Genomic DNA, 17,038 nt, shown 5'->3' on the forward strand with positions numbered 1-17,038 from the left:
AGAATTGCGGAGGGGTTCTGTTCTTGCTCTAGAACAACTTTTGGACATTTAACTTTAAGATCCAACCCATTTTCCACCTCTTCTAAGAAACATTCATAATGTCGACTAAAAATGACCAAAAATGTCCTTGATGTGTGGTGCAGGGTGTAATGTTACATCCTTGGACTTTAAGAATATTATATGAAGTAGCTAGAAAGGAAATTTAGGCCAAAGTGAATAATTTTGAATTTTGTTTGAGCTCCATTATCATAAAAAAGCTTTTAAAAGATGACTGTGCCCAGTGCTATTTGAAGTTCTACATATAAGAACTAACAAAGACACTGTTCCTGTCCTCACAGTACACCCTAGCTTATTAACTGGACCATTAGTACTATACTAAGCATAGCCGTGTCTCTCATTGTGTCATTACAGCCTTTTCTGTGACTTCAAAGAAGACTTAATTTTGGTGAAATAACCTTTCAGAACACTAAAAACATTACCTTAGTAAGAAAGTAGGCAAAGCATTATTTCAGTGGGGTTTTTTAATGTTAATTTGGGTCTCATTTCATAAAATACTTTCAGGAAATGTACATACTAAACAAATTGCTAAATTACATTCGCCAAATTATAGGGCTTTTCAATAAGAAAATTCTCACATATATAAATTCAGAAGAAGAATTAATAATAGGATATTTTTGACTAGAGTTCTGTGTAGAGACAATTCTTTTTTTTTAAGTTTATTTATTTTTGAGAGACAGAGTGTGTGTGTGTGTGTGTGAGAGAGAGAGAGAGAGAGAGAGAGAGCACACATGCAAGTGGCAGAGGGGCAGAGAGAGAGAGAATCCCAAGCAGGCTCAATGCGGGGTTTGATGTGAGGCTCCACGAGGGGCTTGATGTGGCACTCGGTTCCACAAACTGTGAGATAATGACCTGAGCTGAGATCAAGAGTCAGTTGCTTAACCAACTGAGCCACTCAGATGCCCCTGTTTAGAAATAGTTCTTGATGATCAATCTGTGGGCCTATTAAAAGAGGGCATTTTTTTCCCCATGGTGTATGTCTAAAATTTCTACTTTTTCTTTTTCCTTCCAGGTGTTTCTTCTCCCAGTATACACAAATACTACAGCAAAATACTAGAGTGATATTTTTCAAGCCATAATTCTATGTGTGATTGTTAGTAAAAATCATATTAATGATGGTGTAAGAAAAATGATAAGCCATGTTGGAAATTTATTGGCATCTTTCATATTACCCATACCACATCTGAGGGACTTTTATGTGATGATAGTGAGATATTCACCTCAAACTTAGATGTAACCGTCTCAATGCAAAGAGCCTATTTGAGAAATATTTCTATTAAATTACTGTCAGGATTATAAAGTACCATATGATGTTTTGAAACACATTTTGGAGAGGAAACTGTTAACTTATTTAAATGATTGCTCATGGACAAGTTTAGAATCAAAACTTTAGAAATTAAAGTCCTTAGACATTACATATATTATGAGTTTAAGGCTGCAAAAGAGGTGAAAAATGTTCCCAAGTCACTTCCCATTTAGAGGCAGAGTAAGGACCAGATATTGGTCTCTGGACTGAAGGCCAGTATCCCTTTCTTGTGTTAGTGTTTCCATGTCAGAAATAGAAAATACACAAGAATATAAGAAGATCTGGGAAACACTGCATATGTGATAGCTCATTTAACCTAACATCTATATCAGGAGAGCAAGGGTTAATTATTTTCTACTTTTATTATCAAACCAAAAAAATAAATAAATCCAGAAATAAAGCATTGGTTTTCTGCCCGTTCATCTAATCAGCCTCATAAAATAATGTGTTCCCATTACAATCTGTTATGAAGAATTTTATTGTAAATTAATGATTGTGTACTTTCACAACAACCAACCACCAAACACATCCACATAGTTTATTTGCTATCTTTTGAAAAATGCAAACTACACTTTTCCTAAAACTAGAAGCTTTGCACATCATTCTGATGTTCACACCCTTCAAGTTTGAGATGGGAAACTTCTCAGGGGAATGCCTCTGAAGAGGACTGCTTTGCTTATATTATATGTAATGTGCAGATGGGCAGTTATCCAGTTATGAATCTAGATTACTCTCCTTGAAGTAAGGAACAAACTAGATATTTTATCTGTCTCTTAGTTGTTTTTTTTTTATGATATAGTTTATGGTTTATTTCAAAATTTTCATGTTCTTGGAATGCTTTGGGGAATGAAATAGTCTGAGTAGACAAATGGTGAATACAAAAGAGTATAAATATTTAGACTTTCAAGGAAAGGGAAATCAGTTCTCATATCATCAATCATCCCTCTGAAATAGAATTAAGAAAATATTTGTCAGTATCTGAATGTTACCACTGCCATTATACAAATATTTGTCAATATCTGAATGTTACCACTGCCATTGTACATCTAAATATTCACTTAAAAAAACAAATTTGCCAATACAAACTCAGTGAGGTAAAGCCCCATGCCAAAGGAACTCCCGTTTCTTGAGTAGAAAGGAACAGACTACAAAAATGCTTTAAAGTGCATTGATGTCCACCATCTATTTGAAGCATAGGAATGGGCTTTGAAGTAATTTTTCATTGTGTTGTAAAGTCATCCAAAAATATAAGGTATTTATAAAAATATATTCTCAGAATTCTCTAAATGATAGTGAATTCAATTATAGGACACATCAGATTTCAACTAACAATTTAATCAAATATTATCCTTGTGTCCTGTATACTGGACACAGAATGAAGTTCAGCACCTCACTTAACTGTACATTCATCAAGACTTTTAATACAATAATAAAAACTCTTCCTTACTTTAATGTCTGTGGCATAGCCACAAATATAAGGATGATCCAAACATATTTGTTTGAGGGGAGAGAATAATGATAATATATATTTTAATGCCCTTTGCCCCAAATAATTTCACTTTACCAATACAGATCTAGAGTATATCTAAGCATTAAGGAAAAATATCTTTAGCGATGAGAAAAGTAGAGAAGGAGTTGTCAGCTTCTGCTGAGCCTATGTCACTTTCATGATCAATAATTTTGAATAAACTAACTGGAAAGAGAGAGCCCAAATTAAATTAGCAAATATTAATATAAATATTGACAATATTAACAGATTTTTCTTATATACTATTTTTAAAATAAAACTATACATAATCTGTATGCTCTTTTAATATCAGACTATATAGATTCTTTGCTTTATAAATGAGTATGTTACTTTCTATCCCCTTTATAACTTTTTACAACACATTAGCTAAGCATTAAAATATTGTGATAATTACTAGGGAATATGGCAAGATGCTTTAGCTTAAGAGAGGACCAATGAAATGAGGAGATGAGACCATCTGTGTCTTCAGTTTTAGGGTTTTGTGATTGCAAGTTTTATATCATGAGTCATGAGTTTTAGGTTTATGATCAGACAAAACAAAATTATTCACTTGCACATTGGTCTGATCATTCATCCAAATGATGCTGCTTTTACTGTGCAGTGGGCTAAGCCATGGGAATATAACAGTGAATCAGCCCCCGAGAAGCTTCAACTCCAGTCAGTGAGCAGAAAATAAAAAGAAAATTAGAACAGAACAGTGTTTACTAAATATGTAAACGAGGATTTATATGGGGACACATGCAAGGACCTTTAAGATTTGGGTAAACTGGCATCAGCCAGCTTTTAGAACGACAGTTTATATTAGTTTGAGGGCAGGCAGGAAATATGATGTAAATTAAGGAAACAATACTTCATTTTAGTTATGAAAATGATCATTAGTACAAAACCCTATATGGTAAAAATATATACATGTGTATATGTGGGTGTGGGTGTATGTATGTATGTATACACAGAGACATGGAGAGCACAAAGGAGCCCCAAGGAGACTGCATAACACAAAGCATTTTTAAGTGTTAACTGTTTCCTTTTTAATAATAACCTAAAGAACACAGTATTGAATTTCACTAGCTTGAGGGAAGATGGCGATATTCATAACCAGCAGGTTATGAGATACTGAAATAAGAAAAGATCAGCTGTATTTACAAGGACAACAAAATGACTAGCCAATTTAGTGCACTGGTCATTTCAGGGAAATAACTGTAAATTTAGTGAGCTAAAATAAAAATGAAAAAAACATTTGTGCCAGTTATTTAATGGTCTGATTTCTGTCAAAGTGGCAGTTCTCTGGAGAAAGTCAAATCAAATATTCTGGGATAACATCCCTGATATCAACGTGTCTGTTTGCTATTTGGGCCTTTCTCTAAAAGTGCAGCACAAAATGCTTTTTTTTTTTTTTTTTTTTTTTTTTTAAATTTCTGCTTTTTAAGCTCTCTGATTGCTTGGTTCACTGGCAAGTAGGCAGTATTTACGTTTTAGGTTTGTCAGTCTTCCTACTATAATGAATTAGAATCGTTGAAAACCAAGGAAAAAAAGAAGTCAAATCAGTTAGCTATTGTAATATTTATTCATGGCTGAAATAAAGTGTTGTAAATGCAGTTTTGATCTTGAATCACCAAATTTATCTTTGAGGAAAGGACAAAAACAAAAAGAAGTGCTCTCAGTCCAATTTACACTCGTTATTTAGGGATAGTATGTGAGCAGCCTTGTTTCCCATTTTAAAGAGCCTCGAAGAAAACTGTTGGCTTGGGGTTTATTGATACAGTTGAAGGCTCCGTCATCTTTAATTTTGGGAAAGGTGAGCAAACCCACTCCATTATTTTTTTATCTTCTTTGTCCTGCTTTTTATGTCTTCTTTGCTGTGAAAATTATGTAAATTGTGCCGTGGAACAATATATAATGATTTAGACTAGTGGTTATCTAAGGTGCATATGAATCACCTGGGTATCTTCTTAGACTGCACATTCAGATTCAGAAGGTCTGGGGTGGAGTTTAAGAGTCTGCATTTTTTTTTTAATTTTTAATGTTTATTTATTTTTGAGAGAGAGAGAGAGAAAGAGCAAGCAGGGAAGGGGCAGAGGGAGAGGGAGACAGGATCCAAAGCAGGATCCAGGCTTCAGGCTGTCAGCACAGAGCCAATGCTGGGCTCAAACCCACAAATTGTGAGATCTCGACCTAAGCCAAAGTTGCATGCTCAACTGACTGAGCCACCCAGGTCCCCAAGACTCTGCATTTCTAATGGGTTCCTAGATCATGCCCATGCTGCTTGTCCAAGGACTACACACATTGGATAAAAAGAGTCTATAGGATCTCTGCTATATATATACACACACACACACACACACACACACACACACACACACACATACACACACACACACATATGTCATCATGTAGCTTGGATCTTATGTTTACACACACAGGTGCTGAGAGTTGAGTTATATTCCTCAACTTGGAAACTGTACTGTCCCCTTCAATGGCAGCACATTATCTTCACTGATCCACACAAACCTCCTCTTGCTTTATTTACCAGCATTTGTTTTTACCTTTTTTCACTTCTTGGTGCATTAATCTGAGGATCCCAGTGTCTAAGATTTCTAGTTTCTGAAGGTTTAGTTTTTTTAATACTCTTTGAGTAATTGGTACTTGCTCTTTTCACTTTTTCAATTGAGTTTAAAAGAATTCCATCTTGCCACACAAAAAAAGTGCAGACAGATACCAGTGTTTACATTTTCTTTATATACACAACCAGATATGATTGAAGTGGGCATCAATAATTTGAAAAAGCGTATTGCAAAACCTTAAATATGTTCAATTAGAAAACCTTTTCACTTATTTCTAACCTCATTTCTTGTAAGTTTCACCTACTGTGGTTCAGTCTCTTGGCTTCTGAGCTAATACACTCTTTCCATTTCAGTAAGTCAGCATAATGAATGCCCTTTGGCGTCATCTTGGTTGTTCAGGTATAGTAGAGAGGATGACAATATGAGCATTGTTTATATGTTACATTTCACAGACAGAGTCAGTAATGAAGTCAAACTGGGAGCTCAGTATATCCAGTTTCCTCTTTCTACTATATGCAGGTGCCACTGTGTTAGAGATTGGGCTATTAATGGCATGGATTGATTTGGATCATTACATAGACCACAAAGAGTACATAAAGTGAAGACAGAACTCGCTATCCACTAAAATGTAAGTTAGTGTCAGTCTTTATAGAGCATAAACAATGAACAGGGCACAATATCCACGCTTTAATCTAAAAGTTGGAATGCTAAGAGGTAATGTAAACATCTTTTCCGTATGGTGCCCTTCACACCAAGGCGCACATTCTGCCTGATTTTCAACACATATCTAGTGGATTCTTATAGTTCATAAATGTGTTTTAAAATGTAAATGAATAAAAATGGTACATATATTTGGTTTTATTCAAAGCCTCTTAATAATATAAGACAATAAAAGCTCTTCAATAAATGAGTTAAAAAAGCTCCTTTCTCAGCTCTTCAATAAATGAGTTAAAAAATAACATTGGTCTATAATTTAATCTTAGTATACTGTAAAGTCCTGTTTTTACTGTCTCCTCTCAGAAGTGAACTGTTTGTCAAATTTCCATTAAGCTGAAGGTAAAAAATTAATGAGCCACTTCATATATTTCAAAACTAATGCAAGTCTATTAGTCATGCAGGAAACAAATCAAAGATTTGAGTACGTTCAGTTAGGGTTTAAGGTGCACTCATATATTGTTTCATATGCCTGATAGAGCATTATAAAGGAAAAAGGAATGCAGTTACTGATTTTTCATTAACAGATAAATACATCTCAGATTGTTTTATTTATAAGGGTAGTCTTTTTTTTTTTTTTTACACTCAAAAGGTAATTTTAAAACAAGGTTAACCAGCAAATTGATGGGGATAGATGGGTTTTGAAAGTCTTTGTGATGTCTGCTGTGGGAGATTAGTTAGCTGGAGAAAAAGAACAAATGTATAGCAAACATAGTATTAATAGAATATAATGTAATTTACTCTTTGGTTGTACCCTTGTACCATTTTCTAGGCACTCAGAAAATCAGTGATAGTGATGTTGAAACTATTTTTTAAAGAACTGCTGATTGTGTTGTGTTCCTGGCATTGTGCTAGGCATTGCATGTCGTGGAATGATGTGGAACACTTGCTTTTGTCTTTAAGGATTTTAGAGTTTAAAGAGGAGAAACAAAGTGAAAAAGTGATAAGTATGAAAATGTAATGATAATGTTAATTAGAAATGACAAGCACTACCAAAAAAAAAGAAAAAAGAAAAAAGGTGCAGAAAGTGTCACATATGGTCCAGGGAGACAGAGAAAGCTTCTTGTAAAAAAGTAACTTTTGAGTTGGGTTTTAAAGGAAGTGTATACTTCAGACCTGTGTGATGCATTAGAAGGGTAAGCGATGTGGAAGAAACGGCTTCAGGTCAAACATCACAGAACATGTCAGAACAGCTTAAGTGTTAGCATAAGCTGTATCGAGAGGAATGATAGGAAATAATGTTCAAAATATAAAGTCTGAGATTGTAAAGAGCCTTGAATGTCAAACTAAAGAGTTCAATATTTGATCTGGGGAGTGGTGAGATCATATAGCATTTTAGGGAGTTTCATTTTGTAGTGGTAATATGTCAGCACCTAACATCCATGAAAACATCAAAATAACAGATTGCACGTTTCTCAGAAATATCATTTTATTGTCTTGTGTACACTAGAAATCCAGAAGGTAACGACTGAGGGAGAAAATACATGCTGAAGAAACAGAGTAAAATGGCTATATCAGGGCTTCCCAGCTGGTGTGCTGAGGGACACCATCTATGCCTTGAGATATTAAGCACTGTGGCCTCAGGTGCAGCCTGGAACAACAGAGACTAGAACTGGTCACCTGAAGCTGAGAGCAGCTTCCCTGGAGTATGAAAATCCCCTTCGGTTTGTGTCAGTGGGTTAAATGACTGCTAGCATCTGCAGGGCCTGGATCATGGGCATGTAACCTGCAACGTTGCATAGGCCCCTGCTCAGAAAGACCCACACTTGATTTAATGCTCTGCTGTTGCCATCTTGACATTCTTCAAGGTTTTTGATCAAGAAGTCCCACATTGTCATTTTACTGTGGGCCCTGCAAATTATACAGCCAGTCTTTGTACTAAGACATGAAAATGGCTAGGAAGCAATGATACACTATGGTCAAAATGCACTGTCATATATCCATATAAAAGGGGTTACTGAATTATGCAACCAGCACTGTGCTTACATAACAAAACTGATCCGAAGCTTAAATCTTTATTTATTTATTTTTTCTCTTCAAAGCCATGTCTGCTATGGCTGCCATAGGCCTAAGCTAAATATCATTTTTTTTAGCCTTGTGGTTTTCCAGATGATAAATTAAGGGAGCACTTCTGTAACATATTTTCTCATTTATAATCTGCCTCCTGCAGCCTGGATACCAGTGTGGTTGAGCTCTGCACCCCCTGCAGTCCTATCAAATTAAATTCTGAGAAAACCTTTGGCAATCATTTTCCCTAATAAAAGTTCTGAAAAATAAAGCTCTGTGTTCGCAGACATTCTGGCGACTTGATAGAGTCATTCCATTGTGTATTTCCACCCTGAGTCAGTATAAATATATAAACTGAAGAGATATCTTTTAGTTCTTAAGCACAGTTTAATTTATTCACTTCATTCTCTTTACTCTGAGTACTTGTGTATTTTGGTTCTACTTGTGTTACCATAATTTTCTCTCCTTATTTTTATTTAATTTTCATTTTTTTCTCAAAGTTATAGATGACTGCATTCAAATAATTCTACCGAAGTTAGTTTACAAAAATATCATCTTCTCTCCTTCCCTATGTTTTCTGCCCCACCTCTCTCCCAAAGGCAAATACTTAATTGCTTTCAGTATTTTTAGTTGTTCTCTGCATTTTATGTTTACCTCTCTGTGTCTCAAAAGCATGTTTAAGAGTTGAGTTAATTTTTCAGTTTTATCTATTGCCACTATGGAAGATAAAGTTTTAGTTTGCTTTCACAAGTCTCCATGAGTCCTCACCCATGACTGTTGCCCTTTTATTTTTTTTCCAAAGAAATATCCAATTTTTTGTGTGTTAAATAGCCATTATTTATATCATTTTGACTATATAAATATTATTCACATTGTACTATGATTACATTTCCTTCCTGAACAACTTTTGCTCCCTTTGAAGCTAAAGGTTGTCTAATTTTTACATTTCTTATCTTTCTGTGTACTTAGATGATCCTCACATGCTCTCTGATCTCTATTGTAAATATTCTCTCAGTACAGTGGCACACATGTGGTTTTTCCATTATTTTTGTCTTCCTGAAGACCTCCGTTCTTGAGCCTCCTGACCTCCTCACTCTTGTCCTCATGAGCTCATCAGCACATGTGCCATGCTAAGATTGTCCTTGGATGACCACGCCTACTTAATGATGGCAAAGTTGAGTTGATTTGAAGTTCTGTATATGGATGAGCTTATTGACTGATGGGTTTTAACATAAGCTGTCTTTAGTGAGTTGTTTTATTGGTGGACTGGCAGATTTTCAGTATTTTCATATAGTCTCCAGTGACCTGGTCATATGGGAGAATGGAGGTAAATGCATGTGCATAATCTGCCAGCATTAACTTGGATACATAGTAGTATTTGGACTGATGGGCCTCAAATCATTTTTAATAAGTAGAGTAAAACTAAGGAATAAACAAATGAACTAAGATAAACATATGGTTCATATTTTGAATAATTATTACAAAAAACTTCTCTTTGTGTGTTTTTAATTTCTGTTTGCTAAGGATTCTGTTCCCTTCTCTTCTGAATCTAGATGGAAGCTTTAGGCAAAACCGATCAAACCTCACATCCCTGCTGGTGCAGCCCATTTCAGCATCTCTTGTTGCAAAACTGATCTCTTCACCAAACAGCAGAACCAAAAACAGTATCTGTAGCCCTCTAGAACTGCCAAACAATGGTAAGGTATTTAATGTATTTCTGTGTGTTTTGTAGTCTTTTTAAGGACTGTGATCATTTTTAATCTTTTAAATTGACAATGTTTACGATTATTCTTTTAAAAAATTATTTTGATGACATGAGCATTTATTTCTCTTCTGTGGCTCTTTAAGGGACATTTGGGGAAAGTAATTTTGATAAAGACGGAGAGTTGATCAAACTGAGAGATTTTAAAAAAAGGAGAAGAAGAAAAAAGCATTTTAAACTGCAACAAAGAAAAGCAGCTTTACAAATAAAGTATTTCTTACATCATGAAAATCTGCTTAACATGGCTTCCTCGCTTCAGCTCCAGCAGTCTCCTTGCCTGCCAAGATTCAGTGGATAGCAGTCAGCTATCTGAGGTCTGAAGTCTTTTAGTAGAAAGCATTAAATCCTAATTCCTGCAATTGACTAAAATATCCCTGTGTCTTTACGCATCATCGCCTGAGAGATGCTTCTTCTGCTGTGGTGCAGTTTGTCAGGCCTTGTTGGAGCAGATCGGATAAAACTGAACTAGTTAAGCTACCTGAGGGGGGGGGGGGGTGCAAGCCACAGGCTGCATCTTATTTCTGCCTCCAGCCTCACATTAGAGTTCTAAAGAAGAGAGGCTCTTTACATATTGTTAAATTTGTATCTAGTTGTTGGAAAATTAAACTTGAGGACTCTGGTTTTATGTCCAGACCTGCAGGCTCAACTACTCGTGTTTTATCTCATCTGCTTTTCTCTTGACAACAAAAGCATTAAAAAAAAATCTTTTGAAGATGACTAAAAAAAAACAAAAAACAAAACAAAAAACAAAAAAAACCTGAATACATTCAGGATTGCCCTCTGTTAGATACATGCATATAGTTTTTCAAAGCCCTATCGATTGAGTGCCTCCCAAACTGATTATTGACGGAGCAAGTAGGAAATATAGAAAATCAATGATAAGCCTGTGTCCTTAAAGCAGGAATTCAGAAGCCTTAGAGGAGCTTTTTGTTTTGTTTTGCTCTTATTGTCTTTTATTCTGAGCCCTACAAATTTATCATGGTCTCTATTTGTTAAAATATGTAAAAGACACTATAATAATACTTTAGTTGTAAGGAGCACTTGGACTTGTAAAAGACCAGATTTAAGGCCAGATTCAATCAATCAACTGATTAATTTAATAAAGATTCAGAGCCCCTAATGTGTTCCAGCCACCGTCCTGCCCCCCCCCTCCTTTTTTTGGTGTCATTGTTGCATGAGTATCTCTGAAACTGAGTCACTTCATTTGGAAAGGATAGCCACCGAAAGTGATAAGAAAATATCCTCCGAACTTAAATCCCGCTCTCTCTCCAAGATATCCCAGTATCACTGTGCTTTAGTTGACTACACAGCATTTTGGAAGCTGGCAATGCATGATGGTTAAGTGTGTCCCCTTGGAGTTCAAATTCTTGCTCCAGCTCTTAGGAACCATTGATGGAGGCATGTTATTCAGCCCAAATCTGCCCTCAATCTCCTTGGAAACAGGGTCACTGTGTGGGCACTGTGGAGATGCTTTCATGCGTCTGTGTGTAAAGGATCAGGCAAGGTGGGTGGGAATGCAGTCACTGAATGCCTGCCACCATCCTGCCCTGAGTGAGCGGATAGTCCACATGCTGGCTCCACGACTGACTGCTTATCCATCAGCTCCCTGCTGGAAGCTATTTCTGCATCTACAGAAGGATATCTAACCTTCTAGTATCTCAAGTTGATCTGAGAATCAAATTATGATGTATGTCTCAGTATTTTTGCATAGTGTAAAGTGTTATGTTAGCAAGTTTCTTTCTTATCAAAGAATTGTATCAGTTTTCTCCATAATATGTTAAATACCTGTGTAATAATGGCATAGCTAAGCAAAATGGCACTCCATAGCTATAAAAACTGACATATACACTGAAACCTGTTTACAACTCCTATTAAAAAGGCAGCAAGAAGAGAGCCTGGGTGGATCAGTCAGTTGATCATCCAACTTTGGCTCAGGGGCTCTGGTCACCATCTTGGGTTTAGTAAGTTTGAGACCAGCATTTCTGGCTCACTGCTGGCAGTGTTGAGCCTGCTTCAGATCCTCTGTCCCTCTCTCTGCCCCTCCCCCGCTCACAAGTCCTCTCTCTCTCTCAAAAGAAAAAAAAAGCAACAAGATAGGCCTACTTTCTAAGGAATTATGCTATGTCATGTTTTCTTCATGGATATAGTAGTTATTATTGTTTTTAGTAGCTATTATAGTTTTTTTTAGAAAAATTCAGACAGAGATGTATGTAAATCAAGAAGATATTTCATGTTATAATGGGTACTTTCATTATCTTTTTAAATATACAAGTGATTACATTTAGATTTCCCAAATACTGATGGAAACTGAGTTAAATTTAAATTAGTCCTAAATGTAGGATAACAACCCTTTACCCCCAATGTTTTAGATAATAATACTTATGATACAGTCAAGATAATTAACATATAAGTTTTCTCATAAACATATAAATACATTAGTTGCTCATTATGATATGTATAAGGATGGGACATGAAAAGGTTACAAAAGGAAGTGCTCTATTTGGGGGCAATAAGAACAAAACTTATAGTTTATAGATGAAAAATTAATTTAAAGCATATTATAATTATATCTTACTGTTGAATTTTCTTAGTCTTGAGCCTTACTGTAGGAAAATCTTCACCAAGAAGTTAGGCAAGAGTACATTAAAAATATGTATACAAATCAACTGATTATTCATCTTACCCATTTAGTCCTTTATATATACCAATTCTCTACAGTCCAGACAACATCTAGTGGAATGTGCTTATCATATTTGCTTTCTTAGCATCCATTTGGCCCTCCCCCTGTTTTAACTGTTTCCAGCATTTCCCAGCAATATAGTTTGAGTAGGTTTGACCACATCTCAAGCTCTAAAAATAGATCCTGATTAGTTCAAGTCTATTGGCATATCACATCAACCATACTATGATGGTTGATTCAAGGATGATCTTGGTCAAATAGGGCCAAAACCTAATATCTGGAATTTATTTGAGCAGTGACTCACTTTAACACCATAGCTGAACAAAAAAGCATGTAGCCCAGGGTTGGTAACCTTCTTGAGACCCTGGGAGATAGCCTACCTGAAAATGGAGCCAACACAAGGGAGGTACAAATGAATAACGGGGGGAGAAACAGAGAGAGAGAGAGAGAGAGAGAGAGAGAGAGAGAGGAAACTGTTTTCACAGAATTTGAACCCTAAAGCTTTGTCTGAAGGCAAATCTACTGAACTAGCCATATGTATGAGTCAATACATGCCCTCCCCAGTTGTTTTTTTCCAGTCAATCTATGTTGGGTTTTTAGTTTCTTGCAACAAAAAAACTACCTAACTGAAACAGACCATAAACTTGAATTAAATAAAGGTATTAAAGATCTGCATTCATGACATAGGTTCAGCAAAGTAAAGTAGAAAGCAGGGTGTTTTATGGAAAATCCTGAGAGAATGAAGAATTGCTTGAAGAATAGAAGAACAGGAAAAAAGGTCTTGCGCGCACACACACACACACACACACACACACAAATGGCTTGATTAGATAATTGCATATTGACTGTGTTTTATTTTTTGTGGTCTTACTTTTTATAAGCTTTACCCATTGATCTATCTAATACATTATCTGTCTTTATCCTTGAGAATCAACCAAAACATGGAAATTTGAATTTTCACTTATCAGTCTGAACTTATGGTTAAAAACCATGAATACAGTGGAAAAAGGAGAGGAAAAAGTTTAAGATCCATTAACTTAATTTAGGGCAAAATAATTTTAATGAATTAAGTTAAAAGAAACATTTTAGTATGTTTGATGAATCACTTTTGATGAATAGAAAAATTGCTATTTCTATGTTGCATAAAAATTAATGTTATCAACGATGACACATTTTTACCTAAGTAAATTTGGATCATCTCTTTAAATGGAGATATCTCTATATCTACATCTACCATTTCCCTGTTCACAATTTTATATATTCTTTGATGAAATGATTTTAATTAGAATAATATAGTGATAATGTCACATAATTTGTACTTTTCAACTGTATTTTGAAGATTTATATTTCTAATTTGTTAACAGCTACTTAAAAGTATTCATTATTATCATTTCTTGAGCAGAGATTTAAAAAGATGTATTGAACATATTATCCAAAAATTGAGATTATACTAAAATTTATTGGCAAATAGTAAATTTTAGCTTTTCAGTAAATGTTCCTTAGCAAAAAAAGTTAGTGCAATTGAATTCAGTATTATTTTTTGTTACATATGAGACTAATCAACCTGTTCAGAGTAGCCCTAAAGTTGCTACATGTGAGAAGATCCAGGAGTGCGTTATGTTTTTCTGGTTAAAGAATGTTTTGGGGGTGCCTGGGTGGCTCAGTCAGTTGAGCGTCCAACTTCGGCTCAGGTCATGATCTCACGGTTCGTGGGTTCGAGCCCCGCATCGAGGTCTGTGCTGACAGCTCAGAGCCTGGACCCTGTTTCGGATTCTGTGTCTCCCTCTCTCTCTGCCCCTCTCCCACTCGCGCTCTGTCTCTCTCTGTCTCAAAAATAAATAAACATTAAAAAAATTAAAAAAAAAAGAATGTTTTGGTAGATACATCAAGTAGATAATGGAGTGGTATGGGAATGATAAGATATGGCCCTTTTTGGTCCCTGCGAAAGAGAAATCCTCAGTAGGCCTAAAATAATAATAATAATAATAATAATAATAATAATAATAATAATACAAGAATTCAAAACTTGTTTAGGGAAGGGTAGACTTTAACAATTTCTGGCCATGAATCTGGAGGAAAATATCCAAAAGAACATGGGGAAATTTTAATTTGTCTTGACAATTTCTATATGGTATGCATATAGATATAGTGGCCACTTTTATTCCAAAAATTCAGTGTGCTAGAAACCTTTTACAATCAGTGTCATGATAAATGTTAAGAGTCACCAAACTGTGCAATGGTGACACCCCAATTTTATGGTTCTTCAAGCAGCCAGTTGCACAGTGAACCAAGGAGTCTGAGCTAGAAGCTGATAACAGAGTAATCCGTAGAACTAAAGATCAGCCTTCATGAGCTGCCAGTCTGAAGTCCTCGGACAAAAGGAAAAAAAGCTTCAGAAATGACTTTGAAGGACTACTCATCAAGGGTCTTAAACAGAGTGAACATAGGTGGGAAACCTATTGTCCAAAGTCCACAGAAAGTACAGTCAATTCTCTGTTTCCTAGGGAGTACAGGTTGGGTTTACCAAGGGTGACACAGATCTGTCATTCACCCAGAACTTCTCATGTTTCCAGCTTTCTGTCTTGACAGTTTTGATTTTTGGAAATGATTCAGCTTAGATTCAGTATAGAGTTGTGTTTGTTTGTTAAAAGATCTAAAGACAACCTGAGAAGTATACTCTTAGGCAGAATTACTGTAACAAGTGTTCTCCAATTTCCAATGTTTCTCAGCAATTTTTAACATTTCCTTTATTCCTATCACATCATTTCTCAAGTGGCTGTCACTTCTTTCAAGTTACAGAGACTTCAACTGAATTTGGCAGTTTAAATACGCGATAAACTCCATTAGAGCATACCCTATCTTTACATTTTGCTGATCTTCTTTTCACAATGGGCTGATTCCTCAGTGCCTTTCTGGTTCTATATCCTGCTGTTTCCTTCATGTATCCAATATTTATCCAAATATGTCTTCAAGTTTGAGTCTCCAAGTTGTAAAGCCTCAGTATCCTCTACAGCTCCATACAGGTAGCATACTTCTCAAGTTGGAAGTAGCAGTAGCTCCTCCTGACTCTCTCTGCCATGCTTTTAGGCACTTGGGCATTGTGATATGGTAGTCTTCTGAGCTAGAGTAGAAGCAACCTTAATTTTCGTTAGAATGTGGTGTTTTTGCTTTATTTATATATGTTTCTTTGAGGTATCCTTTCTTACCCAGTGTTCTATGAGTATTTGGAAAGAGTGTGTACTGTGTAGTTGTCAAGTGTAGAGTTTTACATATTTCCACTTAAACCAGGTACCATAATCAGGTCATTCAAATATTCTACATCTTATTATTAGTGTTAAAATTTCCCACTTTGTGTATAGATTTGTCTATTTTTATCTTGTAGTTGTCAGTTTTTGATTCATATATTTTAAGGTCATTTCTTAGATGTTTATAAATTCAAATACATCATCTCTTCCTGCTTAGTTGAAACACTTATCAGGTGAAGTGATCTTCTTCATGCTTATAATGCTTGTCTTAAATTTGATTTGGCCTGATATTGATTTATCCTCACTACCCTTTTTTTTTTAGTTAGTGTCTTTATGCTATATCTTTTTTTACTATCCATCTTTTTATATATTTCTCTTTTACCATCTCTTCTTAATAAAAATTAATTTGGATTTTTTTTAAGAAACTTTACTCCCAACATGGGGCTCAATCTCATGCCCCTGAGATCAAGATCTACCAATTGAGCCAGCCAGGCACCCCACAACTAATTTGTATTTTTAAATATAATTTGATTATCTTTAGCTGAAACATCTAGTTCATTATATGTAATGTGAATATTAATGTATTTATGCTTATATATTTTATCTTAATTTAGGCTTCTTGTTTACACCACATATTATGTTTTTCTTTTGTTTTATTTCTTTCTTTAGATTTAGATTATTTTTGTCATTATATTTTTCCCTTTCCTATTTTGGAAATTATAAATACTTTTTGTATTCTTGTAGAGTTACCCTAGAATTATAGCCTTTAAAGATTCCTTTTCCTGTTCTGTTCCATACCAGGTAACTTTCTTTGCTGTCTCTTGGATGGGAATGGGGAATGCAATCATTTAGGAATCCTATTTATGGAGGAATAATCTCTTTTTGGAACTATTTTCTCTCCAAGTTGGGCAGGTCCAGGGCTTTTACTTCTAATCTTTGCATCTCATAAAGCCATCAAGATTAACATTCTCCAGGTTCCACAAATTCCTTTGAGTTGAAAGCAGTTTTATTGTTTTATTTATCTAGGTTCCCACCACACCTTAACTTTTGACCTAGTAATTCCTTAGTTTCTAGTTCTCTGATATTGTTAACAGGATTCATTTTGTATTTTATTTAGCATTGTAAATTATTTTCAATGAGAAAGTTGGTCTTAATATCCTAACCCACCTTATTACTAT

The 17,038-nt window shown here is 35.2% G+C and overlaps 1 protein-coding gene across 9 annotated transcripts in view; it reads left to right on the top strand.

Annotated features, from left to right (window-relative positions):
* NAALADL2 (N-acetylated alpha-linked acidic dipeptidase like 2) overlaps positions 1-17,038 on the top strand; it is a 1,364,408-nt gene that overhangs the window by 997,911 nt on the left and 349,459 nt on the right. For all 9 annotated transcript variants that reach the window (XM_058730531.1, XM_058730530.1, XM_058730533.1 and 6 more), the window contains one exon: positions 9,727-9,870. In XM_058730531.1, the coding sequence (XP_058586514.1) occupies positions 9,727-9,870 (144 nt within the window). The remainder of the gene's footprint in view (positions 1-9,726; positions 9,871-17,038) is intronic.

This window comes from Neofelis nebulosa, chromosome 5, assembly GCF_028018385.1.
Source record: "Neofelis nebulosa isolate mNeoNeb1 chromosome 5, mNeoNeb1.pri, whole genome shotgun sequence".
Lineage (NCBI taxonomy): Eukaryota > Metazoa > Chordata > Mammalia > Carnivora > Felidae > Neofelis > Neofelis nebulosa.